Source organism: Cyprinodon tularosa, unplaced genomic scaffold (genome assembly GCF_016077235.1).
Source record: "Cyprinodon tularosa strain WSP-4 unplaced genomic scaffold, ASM1607723v1 ctg199, whole genome shotgun sequence".
In the NCBI taxonomy this organism is placed as follows: domain Eukaryota; kingdom Metazoa; phylum Chordata; class Actinopteri; order Cyprinodontiformes; family Cyprinodontidae; genus Cyprinodon; species Cyprinodon tularosa.
In genome coordinates this window covers 464,873-483,300 of record NW_024038729.1, presented here as the reverse complement: position 1 = coordinate 483,300, position 18,428 = coordinate 464,873, and the positions used below count along the sequence as shown (strand labels likewise).

Sequence of the window (18,428 nt, the reverse complement as noted above, 5' to 3'; positions counted from 1 at the left end):
ATGAAGATTCGCAGTCATCCAGGTTATAGTCATTCCGTAAAAGTTTAAAAAACAATCCACTGGACTTGGTTTCCAAGATTTGAAATCTTCAATCAATTTAAAATCTTTAAAATCTTGGAAACCAAGTACAGTGGATTGTTTTTTAAACTTTTACGGAATTTATGGTGACCAGTGAATGCAGTTTGTTGCTCTGGATTTTATAAAGGGGCATTAGAGTAAAGGAGGATGAATACCAACACATTAAACAGTTTCTAGATTTTGATGAAAAATAAAAACCATCAGGTTTTGTTGGCGTACTCTATGAGAACCAACCTGAAAAGGTGGAGAAAAAAAAAGGAACCAAAGGCTGGGAAAACTTTTGGTACTAATTTTCCAACATTAAGTAACTGAACAGTTTAATCTGCTTCTGAAATAAGTTCTATTTCATCCCTACTGACCGCCAGAGGGCGGTGCTGAAAGCACTGAATGTTCCCTTCGGGCATGCGCAGTTCGAGTAATTATACCAACAGAGTCACACCTGTCACACCGGATGACCACTCAGAAGCTATATAGCCTGGTGTCATCCTTTGCTCTGCTCCTTTTTTCTTCTCGCAAGCGGTTCGCTAACTTCCCCGTTGTCTGAAGCCCCTGTCTCTTGACCGGAGTTGCGGTTATTCTCCGCCCTCCCAGGGCTGCAACGGGTCGATTCTGAAGATTACGGAAGGTAAGTGAGTTGTTTGCTGGTGATGGTAGCGTCCGCGCCCCCTCTCCCGGCTCACGACTTTAGCTTTTTACCTACAGCTTCGTGCTGTTTTGTTCCGAACTGGTGACGGCAGCGTTTTCGCCCCTACTCCCAGTGTGAATAACTTCACTGCTGAAGTTATATACGGCTAACGTAGTTAGCTTCTTTAGTTTGTTGGTGTTATACCTGGTGACGGCAGCGGTTTTCGACCCCTCTCCCAGTATATTCCCTACTTTTGCATCCTTTTTTTAATCGGTCTGCTTAATTATAAATGGTGACGGCAGCGTTTTCGCCCCCTCTCCCAATATCAACCTTTTTTTGCAGCCTTTTCGTTGGTCTGCTCTCTTAATTGGTGACGGCAGCGTTTATCGCTCCTACTCCCTACTTAAGTTGCCATACAGCTAACGTTGTTAGCTTTTTTTGTTTATTGCTTTTATACCTGGTGACGGTAGCGGTTCTCGCCCCCTCTCCCGGTATCGGCCGCCTTGTGTCCGCAGCCTCTCTTGTTTTATCCGCTATAATTGGTGACGGCAGCGTTGTTCGCTCCTACTTCCAACTTAAGTTTCCATACAGCTAACGTTGTTAGCTTTTTTGGTTTATTGGTTTTATACCTGGTGACGGTAGCGGTTCTCGCCCCCTCTCCCAGTATCGGCTGCCTTGTGCTTGCAGCCTCTTGAGTTTCTCTGCTGTAATTGGTGACGGCTGCGTTTGCGCCCCCTCTCCCGATTTTCGATAACTTTCTGTTCTTTAAGCCTTGTCGGCCTTCGACATGGATGGCTCTCACAGCTGCATAGATTGTGGGGCTGCCCTGCAGGCAGAGGATGGCCACGACCTGTGCCCTACCTGCCTTGGACATGAGCACCTTTTGGAGGCGCTGTCTGAGAACCCCTGTATGAACTGCAGCTTTATGCCCCATGCAGTGAGGGTGGCCCGGTTGGCCCAGTTGTGCCCCCAGGGGGGCTCGGACCTTCCGCCCTCTGGGCAGGTGGTTCCCCCCAAGCGTTCTAAGCGCCGTGGTGGGACCACAGCATCTGTGCCCCTCCCCCGGAGGAAGCGGGCCAAACCTGACCAGGGCCTGTCCACAAGGGTGGAGCAGTTGTCAGCAGAGCTGGCAGAGATGAAGTCCTTGTTGCAGACACGGCAATCTGATCCCTCGCTCCCAGTGGTTGGGCTCTCTTCCCCACCAATGCCCGAGCTGGTTGTAGAGGATGACGTTATCTCTCTGGCTGCCTCCGCTTCTCATTTTAGAGATGAGGAGGAGGCAGGGTCCTCTCAAGCCTCTGAGGCTGGTTCATTTTCATCTCAGAGTGCGGTTGGAGAGGCCGGTGACGGTTCCATGCGGGAGGTCATGTCTATGGCCCTGAAGCAGCTGCAGCTGGAACTCCCACAAGGAGAGGCATCCAGCTCTGGCAGTGCTTTTTTCAGACGTGGAAGGGCTCCTACTCCTTTTTCTGTACCTCCATCAGAGGAGTACCTGAAGGAGTTACACGCCTGTTGGCGGGAACCGAGAGCGCTGTCGCGTCTCTCCTCGGATGGTCGTGTATTAGCTGCCATGCATGAGTCAGTGAAGGCCGGCCTGGACCGTATGCCAGCAATTGAACCAGCTGTTGCTTCACTGATTGTGTCACCAGATGAAGCCCTGCGTCCTGATGTCCGGTGCCCGCGGACTCAATGTCGGGTTACAGATGACCTCCTCTGTAAGGCGTACAATGCAGGAGCGCGTGCTGGCCGCCTTGGCAATTCCCTGGCGCACCTCATGTTTGCCCTGTCTGCATCTGTTCAGGACACTGGTGGTGCAAGTGCGGCGATTGGTTATAGTGACGCAGCGCTGCAGGCCTTCGCGCTGATGACCAGAGAGCTTGGACGGGTCATGTCTTTCCTTGTCCAAGCTCGTAGACAGGTCTGGTTGGCACAGTCTCCTCTGACTGAAGCATGCCGTAGGACCCTCAGGGGTGTCCCGGTTGTACCAGGGGAGCTGTTTGGATCAGCTGCCTTGGAGGCGCTGGAACGGACTGCTCAGGCACGTCAGACTAGCCAGCAGCTTTCCGGCCTTCGCAGGAGCATACCTGCCTTTCCCCAGCGTTCGGGCCGCCCTGCCACTACCCCCAGCGTTCAGCCACGACCTCAGACTGGTGGCAGACCTGTTGGTTCCTATCCCCATGATGTGCGGCAGAGACCGAGAAGGGACTTTCGTGAGCCAGTCTGCCGCCCTGTTAGACAGACCCGGGCCCCAAATCCTGGACGCCCTCCCCCCAGAGCCCCCAGGGGCCGTGGGGATAGAAGATGATGCCACCGGGCCAGCCGTCGGACATTTTTCCCATCAGCAGCTGAATTTCTGGGCTGCTCATGCCGTAGATCCATGGGTGGTTGCCACCTTAACCAATGGCTACAGGCTCCAGTTCCGACGGCGGCCCCCCCTCTCACACCGGGTCAAGATGACTGTCATCACAGACCCGGTGAAATCTCAGGCACTAGACCAGGAGCTTTCCGCCCTCCTGGGCAAGGGGGCAATCGAGTCTGTAGATCCTCTGCAGCAACCCAGAGGCTACTACTCCACATACTTCCTTGTGGCCAAGAAGACCGGCGGTTTTCGCCCCATTTTAGATCTAAGGGGACTGAATCAGTACCTGAAGGTCCTTCCCTTCCACATGCTCACCATAACAGAGGTCCTTCAGACCATTGTGGCGGGAGATTGGTTTACATCAGTAGATCTGTCCGGGTGCTCCCATTCGGGCTCTCCCTTTCCCCGAGGGTGTTTACTCGATGCGTGAAAGCAGCCCTCTCTCCTCTACAGGCCTCCGGAGTCAGGATTCTGCCATACCTGGACGATTGGCTTCTTTGTGCTCCCTCTCAGGTAGCTGCCTCTCGGGATACGTCCCAGCTTCTACTTCATGTGTCAATGTTAGGCCTCAAAGTCAACTTGGCAAAGAGTTGTCTGGTTCCATCTCAGACAACCACCTTTCTTGGGATGCATCTGGACTCTGCTACCATGATGGCCCGTCCATCTGTTCACAGGGTGGACGACATACTCCAGCTTGTCCGTCGATTCAGACTGGGCAGGGAGTTTCCCTACATCACCTTCCTGCGAATGCTGGGCAAACTGACATCAGTCACTCGTGTCGTGCCCTTAGGGCTGCTCCTTCTGCGTCCTTTGCAGCGATGGCTCAACAGCTTTCGCCTAGACGCCAGGCTGCACAGGCATCGCAGGCTAATGGTGACCAGGAGCTGCCTCCATGCCCTAGCTCCTTGGCGAGACGGGACCCTTTTGTCCAGTGGTGTTCCAATGGGGCTAGTAGTGTGTCGAAGGGAGGTGGTCACCACGGATGCCAGCCTCATGGGCTGGGGTGCCGTGTGGCAACACAGAGCTGTTCGGGGTCTCTGGGACCCAAGGGAGCGCACCGAACACATAAATGTGCTGGAGCTGCGGGCTGTGCACATGGCCCTCAGGTGCCTTCTGCCCCACCTAGAGGGAAGGAACGTGCTGATTCGGACAGACAACACCTCTGTTGTTTATCATATAAACCACCAAGGTGGCACCAGGTCAGCACGTCTCTTGAAGGTGTCGAGGGATCTCCTGGAATGGGCGTATCCCCGTCTGTGTATCCTGCGCGCAGCGTATCTGCCAGGACGGCAGAACCAGGTTGCGGACTCTCTATCCCGCCAGGCACCTGCTCCGGGAGAGTGGTCTCTTCACCCCGACGTAGTGCGCATAATCTGGAACCTCTTTGGGCAGGCAGAGGTAGATCTGTTCGCCACAGAGGAGTCGACCCATTGCCCCCTATGGTATTCCCTAACCGGGATGGCGGGCGCACTGGGCCAGGATGCACTGGCTCATCCATGGCCGCAGGTTCTCCTGTATGCCTTTCCACCCCTCTCACTGGTTTGGCCGACTCTACGGAGGGTTCTCGAGCAGGGCCACAGAGTGTTGCTGGTAGCTCCGTTCTGGCCAGCGCGGCCGTGGTTCCCGCTGCTTTGGAGTCTGTGTCACGGTACTCCATGGCATCTTCCAGCAAGGAGGGATCTGCTGTCTCAGTTGGGGGGACAGATATGGCACCCCAACCCTCAACGTCTCCAGCTGTGGGCATGGCCCCTGGGAGGCTGACTGGGTGTTCAGACACCGTGAGACACACCGTATTGAGTGCTAGGGCTTCCTCCACTCGGCTGCAGTATGCTAACAGATGGCGCCTCTTTTCTCAGTGGTGCTCTGCCCACAATGAGAACCCGCTTTCCTGCTCGGTGCCCACTATTTTGGAGTTCCTCCAGTCTCTCCTTGATAAGGGCCGCTCTCCTTCGACCCTTAAAGTGTATGTTGCAGCAATTTCATGTCTTCACCTAACTGTTGACAACCGTACAGTGGGGCGCCATGAACTGGTTTCACTTTTTCTGCGTGGTGCTCGTAGGTTGTGCCAGCGGCCAGCCCCACGAGCCCCAGATTGGGATCTGCCATTGGTTCTCACAGCTCTGTGCCACCCTCCATTCGAGCCCTTGGCACAAGCAGAACTCAAGTGGCTTTCCTGCAAGGCTGCTTTCCTGATGGCTATCGTCTCAGCTAAGAGGGTCAGCGAGCTACATGCTCTTTCTGTCAGCCCTAGGTGTATCAGGTGGAATCCAGATGGCTCTGGTGTTACCCTGTGGCCTAATACTGCGTTTGTGCCTAAGGTGTTGTCTCCTTTTCACCGTAACCAGCCATTGCGGCTCGCTCGGTTTCAGCCTCAATCTGGTACAACTGAGAATGAGTCGGAGTTGTTGTGCCCAGTAAGAGCGTTGGAGGCATACATTGCAGCCACCGCCAATCTGAGACGCTCGGACCAGCTTTTCCTATGCTATGGGGGTCCAAGGTTAGGCTGTCCTCTTTCTAAACAGCGTCTGTCCCATTGGATTGTGAGTGTCATCTGCCACGCCTACGCTGCAGGTCACTGCTCCCTGCCAGTCGGTGTGAGAGCACATTCCACCAGGAGCGTCACCGCTTCCTGGGCTGCTTTGAGAGGGGTTCCGCTGGAAGCTATATGTGCTGCTGCTTCATGGGCTTCCCCAACCACCTTCACCAGGTTCTACAGTGTCAATGTGGCTGCCCCTCATCCCCTGGGTCAGGTCCTTTTACAAGGTTCTGCTGGGCCTCCTCTGTGAGGTATGTGCTCAGGATTCCTTGTGACATCGTTGGCATTAGTCATTCAGTGCTTTCAGCACCGCCCTCTGGCGGTCAGTAGGGATGAAATAGAACGAAAGTTACGTATGTAACTACGGTTCTATGAATCCCGGATGACCGCCAGAGCTTCTCTGTCACTCAGAATCCTTGCTTTTGCGAGAAGATTCTGTAGGAGCAGAGCAAAGGATGACACCAGGCTATATAGCTTCTGAGTGGTCATCCGGTGTCACAGGTGTGACTCTGTTGGTATAATTACTCGAACTGCGCATGCCCGAAGGGAACATTCAGTGCTTTCAGCACCGCCCTCTGGCGGTCATCCGGGATTCATAGAACCGTAGTTACATACGTAACTTTCGTTTTCCAGGTCACAAAAGAAAAACAATCTGCTCCTGGATTCAAAGTGTGATCCTCAAACAGCTCAGACTACACATCAAATAGACGAGACACAATCAGAAAATATCAGATCAGCCTCTGGGTTGTCCACAGAGAGAATCCAAGAGCCTGAAAGCTGCTAAACAGTCTGTGATCTTGACAAAGAACAACCAACTGAGAGCTCCTACTAAGTGTAAACCAGAGATGTCTTACGTGACGCCCCTGTGGCTACAGGCGACACTAACTACAGAGAGGAGGGGGGGTCACTAAGAGCTTCCGAAGACAGGAAGTCAGCAATCAGATCCAAGTAATATTCGTCCTCCTTCCCTTCCGCTCAGCTACAAATCAGAAGGCCGAACAAACAGGGAACAAAAGGCCAAGCTCCTACAGAACAGAAGCCAACATCCACCTGAGCGAGGTTACTGCATCTGAGGTGCTGAAAGGGTTTTGATGTCTCACTGATGACATTCATACACATGGAACATTTAACGAGAGCTGAGGAACAAAAGCCAAAAAGACGAGAGAAAAGGCAGAGGAGGAGAGGGAGTGAGACAGAGAGAGATCTGGAGCTGTGCACAGCCATGTTGTGTACACTGTGTGGCCGAGGCTTTGCCACTGCTAAGCAATCTCACACAGAGAGACACAGAGAGCACAGCGTGATAGGCCAGGTGGAAGGTAGCAGTCAGGCGCTCTACAGGCCTCCGCCAGCTGATCCAGACCAAGCCACCAAAAATAATTATAGCACAGAGTGCAGTGAGCAAGAGCTTACGGTAGTTAGAGGAGAGAGAGGAGAGCTCTGTGCTCCCTTTAGTTAGAGAGGGAGAGGAGGATTGTGGGTATTAGTGGCGTTAAGGTCACAAGGATCACTGCTGCTTACTTGCTTAAAGACTTGTAGCTTAGACAAAATAAAGGGGAAGCCTGACAGAAACTTGAACATTCTTTGGGAGAGGCCATTTTTGTTTTATACTACTATGCTTAAAGCTTTGGAGAATCTTACCCGGAGTTTTCCTTGCTCTCCTGCTCATCATCCTGCTCCATTTTGACGTTATCACCTCCGAGGCGAGACGTGGATGACCCCTCATCTGCATCTACCTTTGAAGCACCCTCTTCTTTGTCGTCATCGTCGTTGTTTGCGCTGTAATTTCCCTCCGTTTTGGATGGCTCTGACTCCGATTTGATTTGGGTGAACTCCGCTTTTTCTTCCTGTACCTGTCAAAAGGGTTTTATTTAGAATCCAACTGCTGAACAAAATGTAAAAACATTTGAATCAAAGTTTACGGATGAAAACGTACCTTGCAGAGAATGGATGGTGGAGAGCAAAGTTCTCTGTCCATCTGGGATTTCTGCTCTTCTGAGATGGAGGACGTTGGAGCTGCTCTTCCTGGCTCCTCCTCAGATTTCACCTCTCTCTTAGGACTCTGCTTCAAAGGCAGGTCCATCTTGAAAGTGATGGCAGTAGAGGTGCAGTATTCCTCAAATCCATAGAGATACCTGCCAAATGCAACATTCCTTAGAAATGTGTCACAAAGAAAAAGAGAAGAGAAAAAGAAAGACAGAGAGAAAGAAACAAAGAATGAAAGAGAAAGAAAGAAGAAAGGCTGTGTCTGAATGTCCACCCTAACTCCTGAATCACTATATAGAGCAGAGACTTTATACTGGACTTTCTAGTGAACTCAGTTAACTGACCGTCCAGACAGATGATAACTACTTTTCCCTCCCTGTTGGTCACGTGACCCCGGCTCCCACACAATGCCTGCACCATCTTAGTTATCTCTTAGCCCCCAAAACAAGTTCAACCGTGCTTTACGAGGAGAGCTCTTACAAAGCATTCTGGGATAAATCTGCTCATCTAGTGACCATCAATGTATGCTGCTTTTCATGGGCGTAGGTTTGCATAGGGACCATAGGGACATGTCCCTACCAAAATTTTGGACAGACCTATTTGTCCCTACCAATAATTGGATGTGAACAACATGTTTATAATTTACTATACAGCAGCCGCCTCTTTTCCTCTCGCAGCTTCTCTGCCTGGTAGCTGCAGCTGCCTGCTCTTTCCTGTCCCTTTCACATAGCAGCGCATCAACTGTGCTGCGCGGTTTAACTCTCTGATTATTCTGCCTTAAGTTCCGCCTTCTCTCTTTCTGATTGCGTGTTTTCTAGTCTGTATGTGCGCGTGCGCGGGTGCTTGGAGCGCGAAAAAAAAAAAGACGCTAAAATAAATTAATATTGGGCTACGAAACTAGTCCGAATTAAAAAACTTATTATCTACGCTAAAACAGGCGAAAGCTTCTGATTGGAGTTCTGTAAAGAAGCAGGAGAGAGTTTTTTGATTTGTGGAACTTGAGAAATGTAAGTTTACAACGTTAGGATTTCTTTTATCTTATCTTTTAATCAGATAGCCAAAGGCTCCTCAAAGAAGATCTTTTATGAAATGAAACCAGGTGAAACAGAAACGTTTAAACGTTTCCTTTGGAGGAGTTCTGGATGGAGAATATTGACAGACAAAAACTTTTTTTTTTTTTACTTCTTAAATGCAAAATGTTTACATATTTTATTACAATCTTGGTATAATTCCTGCTCTAAGTGGGTTGCTCTGTCGGCTAAAGGCACATTTTAGTGGCCCTATACTCCAGTTTACGATTAATCAATTACTAAATTAGTTCACGATTATTTAAATAATTTGTTAATATGATTGTTTCAGCCATAAAAAAAATACATGAAATTAGCTACACAGAGTAACTACAGCCCAGATGTACAACTTCTAATATTAATACTTTAAATGCTCAGTGTCAGTTCCTCAGTGCACATGTAAATACAATACATTTATTTTCCGTCCCTTGAATGTATTATTTTGCATGATCCAGAGAGCATATTAGATTAAAAAAAAATAAGAGTGGGTTTTACCTCTGCACAATTCTCTATCTTCAGAAGAAAACACAGGATAAATCCACATATTATAGACTATATTTGGTTAAACAGACACTGTCCTAGTCGCAGGTAAATTTAAATGCAATCCTTTTCAAAGTGGAAAAAGTCCTAATTCCACATTCATCAGAGCCATTTATGCTTTAAATATTGATAAACAGCATCTAGTGCATGTAGTGCTTATAAGATTTGTATTAATGGAGCAAGAAATGCTGCTGTTCTCTTGTTCAAAATGAGCCCTGAAGCTCACATTAAGCATAAAAAAGAGCATGCATATTTTTGCAAAGGACCAATGAAACTGGAGAATAGTGTCCCTACCAAAGTTGAAATCAAACCTACGCCCTTGCTGCTTTTAAAGGTGCAATGTGGGAAATTTTGAGTTCACTACATTTTCATCCACTACACATTTGGACACTTATATTAAACCTCTAACCTGTATAAGGGGCTCAATATATGGGTTAATGAGGACATTTGGTCACAAAGAAAGAAAAAGCGAAAGAAAGAAAAAAGAAAGAGTGTAAGAGAGAAAGAAAGAGTGTAAGAAAGAAAGAAAGAGTGTCAGAAAGAAAGAAAGAAAGAACACTAACAGGTTAAAATGAGTAAAGAGCCTTTAAAAAAAAACTATTGTTTTGGAACAGCAGTACATCTCACTGAAAACGCAGAAAAATCTAATTTTTTTCTGCTGCTACACTTCGTTTATTTAGACATTAATACCAATTCAACACTCCTGTCAAAATATATTGTAAGACATTACTGGATATTTCTTTATGCCTCATAGCACTCTGTTATGTCCTTGTCTAGCTTCATTTAAAGCAGTTCCAAAGATATACATCTTTTAATTTTTCCTCTGGCTGTAGATAAGGATAAATCTTTAGCAGCTGCTATTTGTTTGTAATATTTACACACATTTGGCTTAGGTAAATGGCATGCTCTCATCTTTTCACTTATTACAGGGTTTATACATAAATGAGTAACTCTTATTTAATGCTTTTTAATGCTCTTAGAAATAATCTTAATGCCATCAACAAGTACCCATGAGTACCCACGGCAAAATCCGTCATGATCTTCACCATGGACAGGCTGCCATGTCCCGAGTTCCTCGTTTTCCCGCCACTTTGGTTAAAATTTGCATTTTCTCCATTCTCTAGCCTTTTCTCCGCCTCAAGATTCTTTTCCAAAGCATTTTAATGCCACGGTAATCAAATTTAATGACTTTTAATGCCAATTAAGGCCTTAATTTAAAAAAAAATTATTTAATGACTTTTAATGATTTTTAATGACCCACAGAAACCCTGTATTAGATTTATACCCATGGAAAACAGGAAGTGCTAATTAAGGCGCTCTAATCAATAAAAAAAATAACATCTACTTTTAATAAAAAAAAGACACTTTGATGATACATTTTATGACAAACAATAGGTGGGACATCAGTGATTTTGTTACAGCAAATTCTTTCCAGTGTGGGATTTCCTTATGAGCTTATTTCTTTCAAGGCTTTGTTCATAATGTATCTGTGGCACGTCGAAACCTCAAGAGAGCAAAATAAACATTCTCGCAAATATCTTAAACTACTGTTGCGAAAAAAAACCTGCAGCTTAGCGGTGAGAAAATAGCTCCATGGGCGCGCCCAGGATCTCACCAGTAGCTGTGCAGATGCACAAGTTTCTATGCGGCGCCCTCGCTAGTGAATGGCTGCGCTATCGAAGGTGCCTCTGCACAGGAAGAAGACTTTTAATGTCCAACTTTATCTTATAAGTGAAGACGATGGTTGAAAGTTGGCTAATGGTGGAGGTCTCTGCAACATGGGTAAAGTGGAATTCCCTCAGATTTTTTTCTGTGATGTTTGATGAACTCATGCATGAAAGTAGTTTAATATATTTTCAATTATGTTTATTTTGTTCCTGGAGGTTTTGACATAAAAGTGGCGCTATGCAGGGTGCCAGAAGGAAGCTGTAGGAACAGAAACAAAAGCTGCATATTAAACATTTCTGACACAATAAAGATGACTCCACTACATACTTCCTGTAAGCACATTTGACGTTGTAGCCAGCTGCTGAGTTGAGCACAGGGATGCCCAGATCCTGGTAGACCTGCTTCCAAACAGAGCCGTTTTCGATCTGTTCAAAGACCCAAAAAAAAAAAGACAAGGGCAGATTTGATCATTCACAGATAAATATAACAAACATGGCTCTGCTGTTCCCTGACGAGCTTAAAGGGACACTGACGTTGTCAAAGCCTCCCAGTTTGTGGACCAGTCTATAGAGCTTGAAAAGGTTCAGGTTCCTGTAGCCCAGAACAGGCCTCTTGTTGATGGGCGTTCCTACAGATGATAAACATGCAACAGTTTGAGGCGTTTCCACATGAAACCTGCTAAGAGCCATAAGAAGTAAACTCTGTAAACATTAGTTTGATGCATCCTGCGCTCACCTCGGTCCTCCATGAACTTGTAAAGCTGCTGCAGAAAGTTCTCCCTCTCCTCTGGGAAAGGCTCCATTTCCTCCTGCAGACAGGAAACAACAGAACAGATGAGGACTGTTTTTCACTTGGAGGATGCAGAGACGAGAGGTGGTGAACAGTGTCGCCTCTCACCTCCTCCTCTTCCCCGCTGCCGTCTTCCTCCTGCTCGTCCTCCTCATCCTCGTCCTCCTCCTCGCTGCTGGAGCTCTCCTCTTTCACTTCCGTCTTCCAGCAGCTGGGTACAACCTGTTTCTGCCGGAACTCCAACGCTGCGTCCAAAGCTGACAGAAACACACACAAAAAACATAACTATTGTAAAGTTTTAAAATGAGAAATTTTGATCTAAACGAGCAAATTTCAATCTATGGATAAACAATGCGTGCAGCGGCTCAGAGCAGCAGGAGCCACTGTGTTACAGGCGGGCCTCGCCAACTCAGCAGATGCTCGTTTCAGGCTTTGTATAGTTGAACACATCACAGTTGTGAGTCAACCACCTGTGAATAGCCCAGCTGAGATAATGCAAAGCTGTTTCCTGGATGTAATTAGACTAAGAGTGGAGCAGCGAAAAGGAAAATAAATGGGGGCGCTGCATGGAAACCTTGGTTAGGACTTCAAATAGAAATATATCCAAAAGGGACGGAAGCTCTCAATCGCTGCCTTTTCCCAGAACAAAAAAAAAAAACTTCAATTTCTACAACCCGCCTCAAAGCAGCCCACTTTTGTTTTTTCAGGTAAATGTGCCAACAAACAAAGAAAGCCCACCAGATGTCTGGAATAAGAACATTATGTGCACCAGATCTTTCCTAGAACGATACCTGGTTTGACGCCTGCGTCCGCTTTCGGGGGATTCTCGCTGCTCAGCTCGTTGATGTCCTTCCGGAGCACCATGTAGCTGCAAAACAGTTACAGAAATTAAAATGTGCTTTAATTATGAATACTTTAAGAGAATGCCTTTACAGCCTTGTTTCCACACAACATCTATACAGCATCTGGGCAGAGTGCTGCTAATAGCCACTAGAGACACGGTTTACTTTGGTTTCTGTAAGCAGCTGAGCAGACAGGGTTCCTACAGCATAAGGCAAGTTAAATTCAAGACTTTTTAAGACTTTTTAGTGCCACTTGAAATATAAATTTAAGATCAAATTCACAAGAAACACAAGAAAAACCTGCTTGCAACAACTTAACCCAAAGGTTTATTTTAACTAGTGCTGTCAAACTATTAAAATTTTTTAATCGCGATTAATCGCATATTATCAACAGTTAACTTGAGATTAATCGCATATTTTATTTTTTTTATTTTTTTATTTTATTTGGCCATTTAAAAAAGCAATTATGCAAAAATTAAAAAAAAACACATGCTTATACAAAAAGTTTTTATTTTATTTTTTTATTATCATTATTTTTCAAGCACTTTTAAGAAACTAGAATAAAAATATCCTGGTTTAAATTCTACATTTTAAATTAGGCGTTGTGCTTCCATCAAAACTTTACAAAACTTCCATAAAAACTTTACAAAACTACAGAACAGTAAACAGTACTTCAAAATACTCTATAAGCTTAAGTTTTTTCTCAAACATAGGACAAAAATAAAGATGTACTGTTAAAATTAAGTGCACATTCCGTTATGAAATACAGATTTAATTCAAATGAAATTAAGTTACTCACAAAATAATAAATAAATCAAACGAAATTACAATAACAGGGCTTTGCAGGCATCTCAGTAACATAACATTTTACATGTAGAACATTTTCAAAATGCTTTAATATTCCTTGCAGAGACAAGGGTGGAACAAAACTGAGAAATACCGGCTGTTTCTCGGTAACTCCATTTTGACGCTTTGTGTTTCGTGCTTCGCATGTGTGACTCCACTGCCTTAATTCCCATCGTTCCGAGCTTGAATCGCTTCTTGCACAAAATACACTGAGCCTCATGTATGTTTTCTGGTTTTAGCCATGGAGAAAACTCTTGGCTGGAGCCAATTTTCGTTACATTTACACTTGCTCATATTTTCAAGACAAAAAGTTAATGGTGCATCTCCCAAATGTCCCGGCCGCTTTTATTGGTTCCGCTATTGGGACGGAACCAATAATGGCGAGCCGTTTTTTTTTTTTTTTTTTTTTAAATAAAAAAAAAAAGGTAAATTTTAATGTTATATTTAGATTACAAAAATAAATCATAATAAAAATAATCCTATGTATGAGGTTTTAAAAATTAATACCTATGAAAGACTGATTTAAGACATTTTAATACCAATTAATGCCTTGGTTTTATTTTGAAGAATTCAATGCCTTTTAAGACTTTTTAAGACCCGCGGGAACCCTGGCAGATCCGGTGTACATGCCAGTGATGTTACGCTACATGATTGGCTGAACGTTGCCACACGATGTAAAACATTGTGGTTGCCCAGACAACGATAATAACATCACCCAGCATCAGTGTGCCTAATGTGTCTAATGACCAATCAAGTTTTACCTGATTGATAACAAAGCTGAAAAAAAATCTGTTTATGGTGAAAGAATTAATTGTTAGCTTATGATATAAAGGCGGAGAGCTGGGTAGCGCTGTGGCTAGCTAACAGGTTAGCCTCTTTTAGCTCAGTCAGTCAGCCATATTAAGCTACACTACTTTTAATCTGTGTCAACAACAACCGTTCGTTTTCTTCAAGTAGAAAAACTGTTTTATTTATCAAAAATCTCTATGAAGGTCATTTTTTAAAATGTCCTATTTGTCCTCAGATCTGAAAAAAAAAAGAATAAAAATAAGCAGAGACTTTTTTGTCACCTTGTTAAATGGCAGGGCTCAGTCTTTCCTTCAAGGCTGACAATGATTGTTTTCTACCTTCGGCTTCTTTAGATGGCCAATGAAACATAAAATAACAGCAAGTAAGGGTTATAGTGTGTTGAGACTCCAAAAGAGATTTGAGCCTTAAGAAACAGGTGCAATTAAGTTTGTCCGAGTGGAGTTGCCATATGTTGACGTCATAAGAAAGGGCAATGACCCGAGCAGATCTGGTACCTGCACCAGTCCTAAAGACACGGCAACATTAGGGGTGGGTATTGGCAAAGAAGTCATGATTCGATTCGAATCACGATTCACATGCCACGATGCGATTCTATCACGATGCATCATGATACTTGAAATATTGCGATGCATCATTTGTTAATTTTTTTAAATTAAGAATCGATACTTGGCATCAAGAATCGATGCAGTAGATCACAAAAATTAGAATCGCGATGCATCGTCATGACGATTATTTTGCACACCCCTAGCCAACATGAGGAGAGAAGGTGCTCTGATGTGGACTATGTGCAACGTGATCGGTGGTGGAAAACTAACTCTCCATATCAATGTGGACACAGCATCCCCATTCAGAAGCACGGTAGTGGAGGTAGAGATGCAGTGGAAAGTTTAGTTTTTTTCTCCAGGGAAGGTAGTTGGAGTTGATGGACAGATAGATGAAGAAAATATCCAGCAGAAGTCGACCTCTATACGATGAGCAAAGCTGGTAGAGACGTATTCCACAAAAAAAACTATTGTAAGGCTCTTTAATGACTTGTTTAAACGTTTCTGGCAGAGGAAACATGGTCCTTCGTTAAGATTTCTGGGAATCAAAGAGTTTATTAAGCCATGCACTCCAACAAGGTTTCCGTGGCTTTAAAGGCACACTATGCAACTTTTTTGAGTTAATTAATGTGTTCCATAACGTTTTGGATGATTAAATTAGTGATTTCAGGTTGAACAAAGGTATTCTCGGCCACCCTGGTGGTCTGTGGGGGAAATACCGCACTTGCAATTGCAGGAGCACCGACCCGCACCCACAGGCTCAGAAGTCTCGCGAGAGTCGGTCTTGCTTTACGGCGAGAACTGCTACACCCCCCCAGTTAAAAGCATGCTCGTTGCTAGCACAGTGGCGATATTTGTGCAGCGCTGCTTTCACATCGGACGCAGCAAAAGCGCGTCTGCTGCTTCCTTTTTGCTGCTTGTACCAGTTTAGTTCTGACGCGCGGCTGAAGCAGCTTTGCTGCTCTGGCTGCGAGGTGCAAAAGTGTGTCTGACGCGCGTTGGGCGGAGCTTCACTATCCTTTCTCTGCCTTGCAGCTATATTTGCTGTGATCAGTGGGAATAAAGTAGTTTTAATATGTTTTTAAGTGAGAAAATACAACTGAAAACGTAATCAGTGCAGTCAGTTCATTCAGATTATCATCATGCCTTACAATATTTTTTCTGTCGGAGCCGCTCAGACCCCCACATACCAGCGGTGCGCCGACAGTAGGAATCCCTTCATCAGCAGCCTCTGGCCGGGTCGCCTCCTCGCGGTTCACCGCGGCAGCTGGTAGGTGTTTTTCATCTAAATAATCCAAACTGCAGGCAGCAGGATAATAAAAGCGAACATATTCTGCCGGCAGATTTCTGCATTTTAAGTTAATTTAGGCGTCAATAAACTGTTTAAGAGGAGTGATCATAGCGCTCTGATCATCAGCGCTGTGTCTGTCTCCCTGCCAGCTCCCAGATCAGCTTCTCTGATTGGTTGACGCGGCGCGTCGAGCAGCAAAAATTCAATTTTTCCATCTTGAGCAGGAGCGCGTTTGCGGCGCGTCAGATGCTTAGTCATTCGTTGCGTTCGCCTCTCTGCTAAGCTCAAAACAACCGCGCCTGGCTTGACGGAGAAACCAGGAGAACAGCTGTGCATATTTACGACAGTGCACTTTTACATTTGCCCTCTGGGGGGAGCCTCGCTGGAAAATCAACACCGGTTGCATAGTGTACCTTTAACTGTGAACTTTTCTCCAGGGATTCTCACTAAACTTACCTTAAGTGTTTTTGGGTAAAAGGGGATTTTTGACCAAAAAAGGTTCTATCCGACAAAACTAGTTCTAACTTACATTTCCACCAAAAGGATGGAAAAAGGTATTTTTTCCTAGCCTAGGTCCAAGCTAACAGGTTTCAGCATCAAAGCTGAAAGGCAGAAGTATAAAAAGCTAATAAGACTCTAAAAAAGTGCAAGAGTTAGAGCACAAGCCTTTGAGAGAGACTTCAGGGCTGAAGACCCGACCCATCGACCTTTGCTACATATCTCCCCACTCTCTCCATCCTGTTTCCTGTCAGACTTAAAATAAATGCCACTAGCTATGGTTCCAATGTGATAAAGTTAAAGAGGTGTGAATACTTTAAGAAACTGCACAGTAAAACATAGACTGATAGACCTTTGTGACAAATAGTCCTTTGAGGATATTGTACCAAGTCATAAACGGTTATTACAGCCATAATTTCAAAGCGAATCAAGATGACCACAGGTATCTAAAGTGCAGCTTAGGATATTTGGAGCTCTTCAGAGTTTGATGAAACTGCCTTCAGAGTTAGGAGGCCCAGAAACACCACAATAGTAACTCAAAATCTTTCTAACATTTCCTTCCTGTAATTCTTGATGACCGATCCAGGTCAGTAAATCCAAAACTTCTGGAGGGATTTCAATCTTCCAGCACTGCTTTCAGTAAGTTATTACTTGCTGGAGGAGTTGTGTGATTTCACAACGCTCACGTTGACGCACCAAAAATTGATCCGTTAGATCCCATAGACTCCTGGCCAGGTCTGACTCATTCCCTGCTCCTTTGATATGAAGCTATTTTTTTGATGTACTCGCACATGTCAAGACAAACTGCAACTGAAAAGACATTTAGCCCTGGACCACAAATGTCAACCTCAGAGATGGAAAATCAATGGATAAGTCAGCAGCAATCATCTCACAGGCACCATCTGTACAAACCATCATTCCCACTTTTCAGAACCACTGCTTGACCTAAATATTGGTTTAAATTGGGTACTAGTATCGAATGTTTACAGTTGTATTTTTATTCGAAATTTCTAAGCTGGAAGAATCAAAACAAATCATCATGCATACTTAATGATGAAGCAAGAACTGAATCCGTGTTCTTTTAGAAACAGATCAGGTGAAGGGCTGCTGATAAATAACACTGAAAATCTCCTAAGCAGTAATATAGATTTATCCTTCTACTGAAACAGCCACTCAAAATACAGAGTGATGACTTAAACAAGTGAAATCAATGAGGGAAGATGTTATGAGGTGCTTAATTAGGATGGGACTGCTTGGAGATGTAGCAGACTTCCAGCTCTTGTCTGATTTATCATTGCCCATCTTATCACCAAACTACTGGCCACAACACAAGTGATAAGACTTCCTGTGCTGCAGATGTAGATTAAGGATGGCTCTGATGACTTTTGCAGCGGCATCTATTAAAGAACGCGTCAAGGTTGTCGTGTTAACAGCTGAACGAGTTGCTTTTGGAAGAGAAGACGAATACGGACTGAATGTAGCGGTTTGTCTGTAGCCACACACACGCACACACACACATATATAGACTGCAATGATGAACTTTTGACTCAGAGGAAGCACATGACACAACTTCTCTATCCATCTTTACTACGGGCAACATGTTTCTATGCATCAGGGCTGGATGTAGGCTGCAGGGAAGCTGCAATATGTCACCTCAGCAGTAACTCCCAGCCTTTGGAGAAGATTATTACAAAGCAGGGCAGAAAAAGAAAACACTTGGCCTCACAGCAAAGATAATAGCTTTTATTCTTTTGACTCTGAAAAATATATATTTTCCCTTCAAATATTTTTAAAATTATTTATGATTATATAGACAGAAAAACTAATTTAATTTCAATCTGATGAACCTATTATTTTTCAGACTGAACTGGCATCCATCCATTTTCCGTCACTCTTTATCCCTGCTGGGGTTGCGAGGGGTGCTGGTGCCTATCTCCAGCCGTTTACAGGCGAG

General features: G+C 45.1%; 1 protein-coding gene across 1 annotated transcript in view; it reads right to left on the bottom strand.

Annotated features, from left to right (window-relative positions):
* Positions 1–18,428, bottom strand: part of arid4b (AT-rich interaction domain 4B) — an 87,396-nt gene that overhangs the window by 22,227 nt on the left and 46,741 nt on the right. The window contains exons 10-16 of the mRNA XM_038284145.1: positions 12,437–12,513; positions 11,754–11,902; positions 11,592–11,664; positions 11,390–11,484; positions 11,184–11,281; positions 7,532–7,730; positions 7,237–7,448 (exon numbers count right to left, since the gene is read on the bottom strand). Coding sequence (XP_038140073.1) covers positions 7,237–7,448; positions 7,532–7,730; positions 11,184–11,281; positions 11,390–11,484; positions 11,592–11,664; positions 11,754–11,902; positions 12,437–12,513 — 903 coding nt within the window. The remainder of the gene's footprint in view (positions 1–7,236; positions 7,449–7,531; positions 7,731–11,183; positions 11,282–11,389; positions 11,485–11,591; positions 11,665–11,753; positions 11,903–12,436; positions 12,514–18,428) is intronic.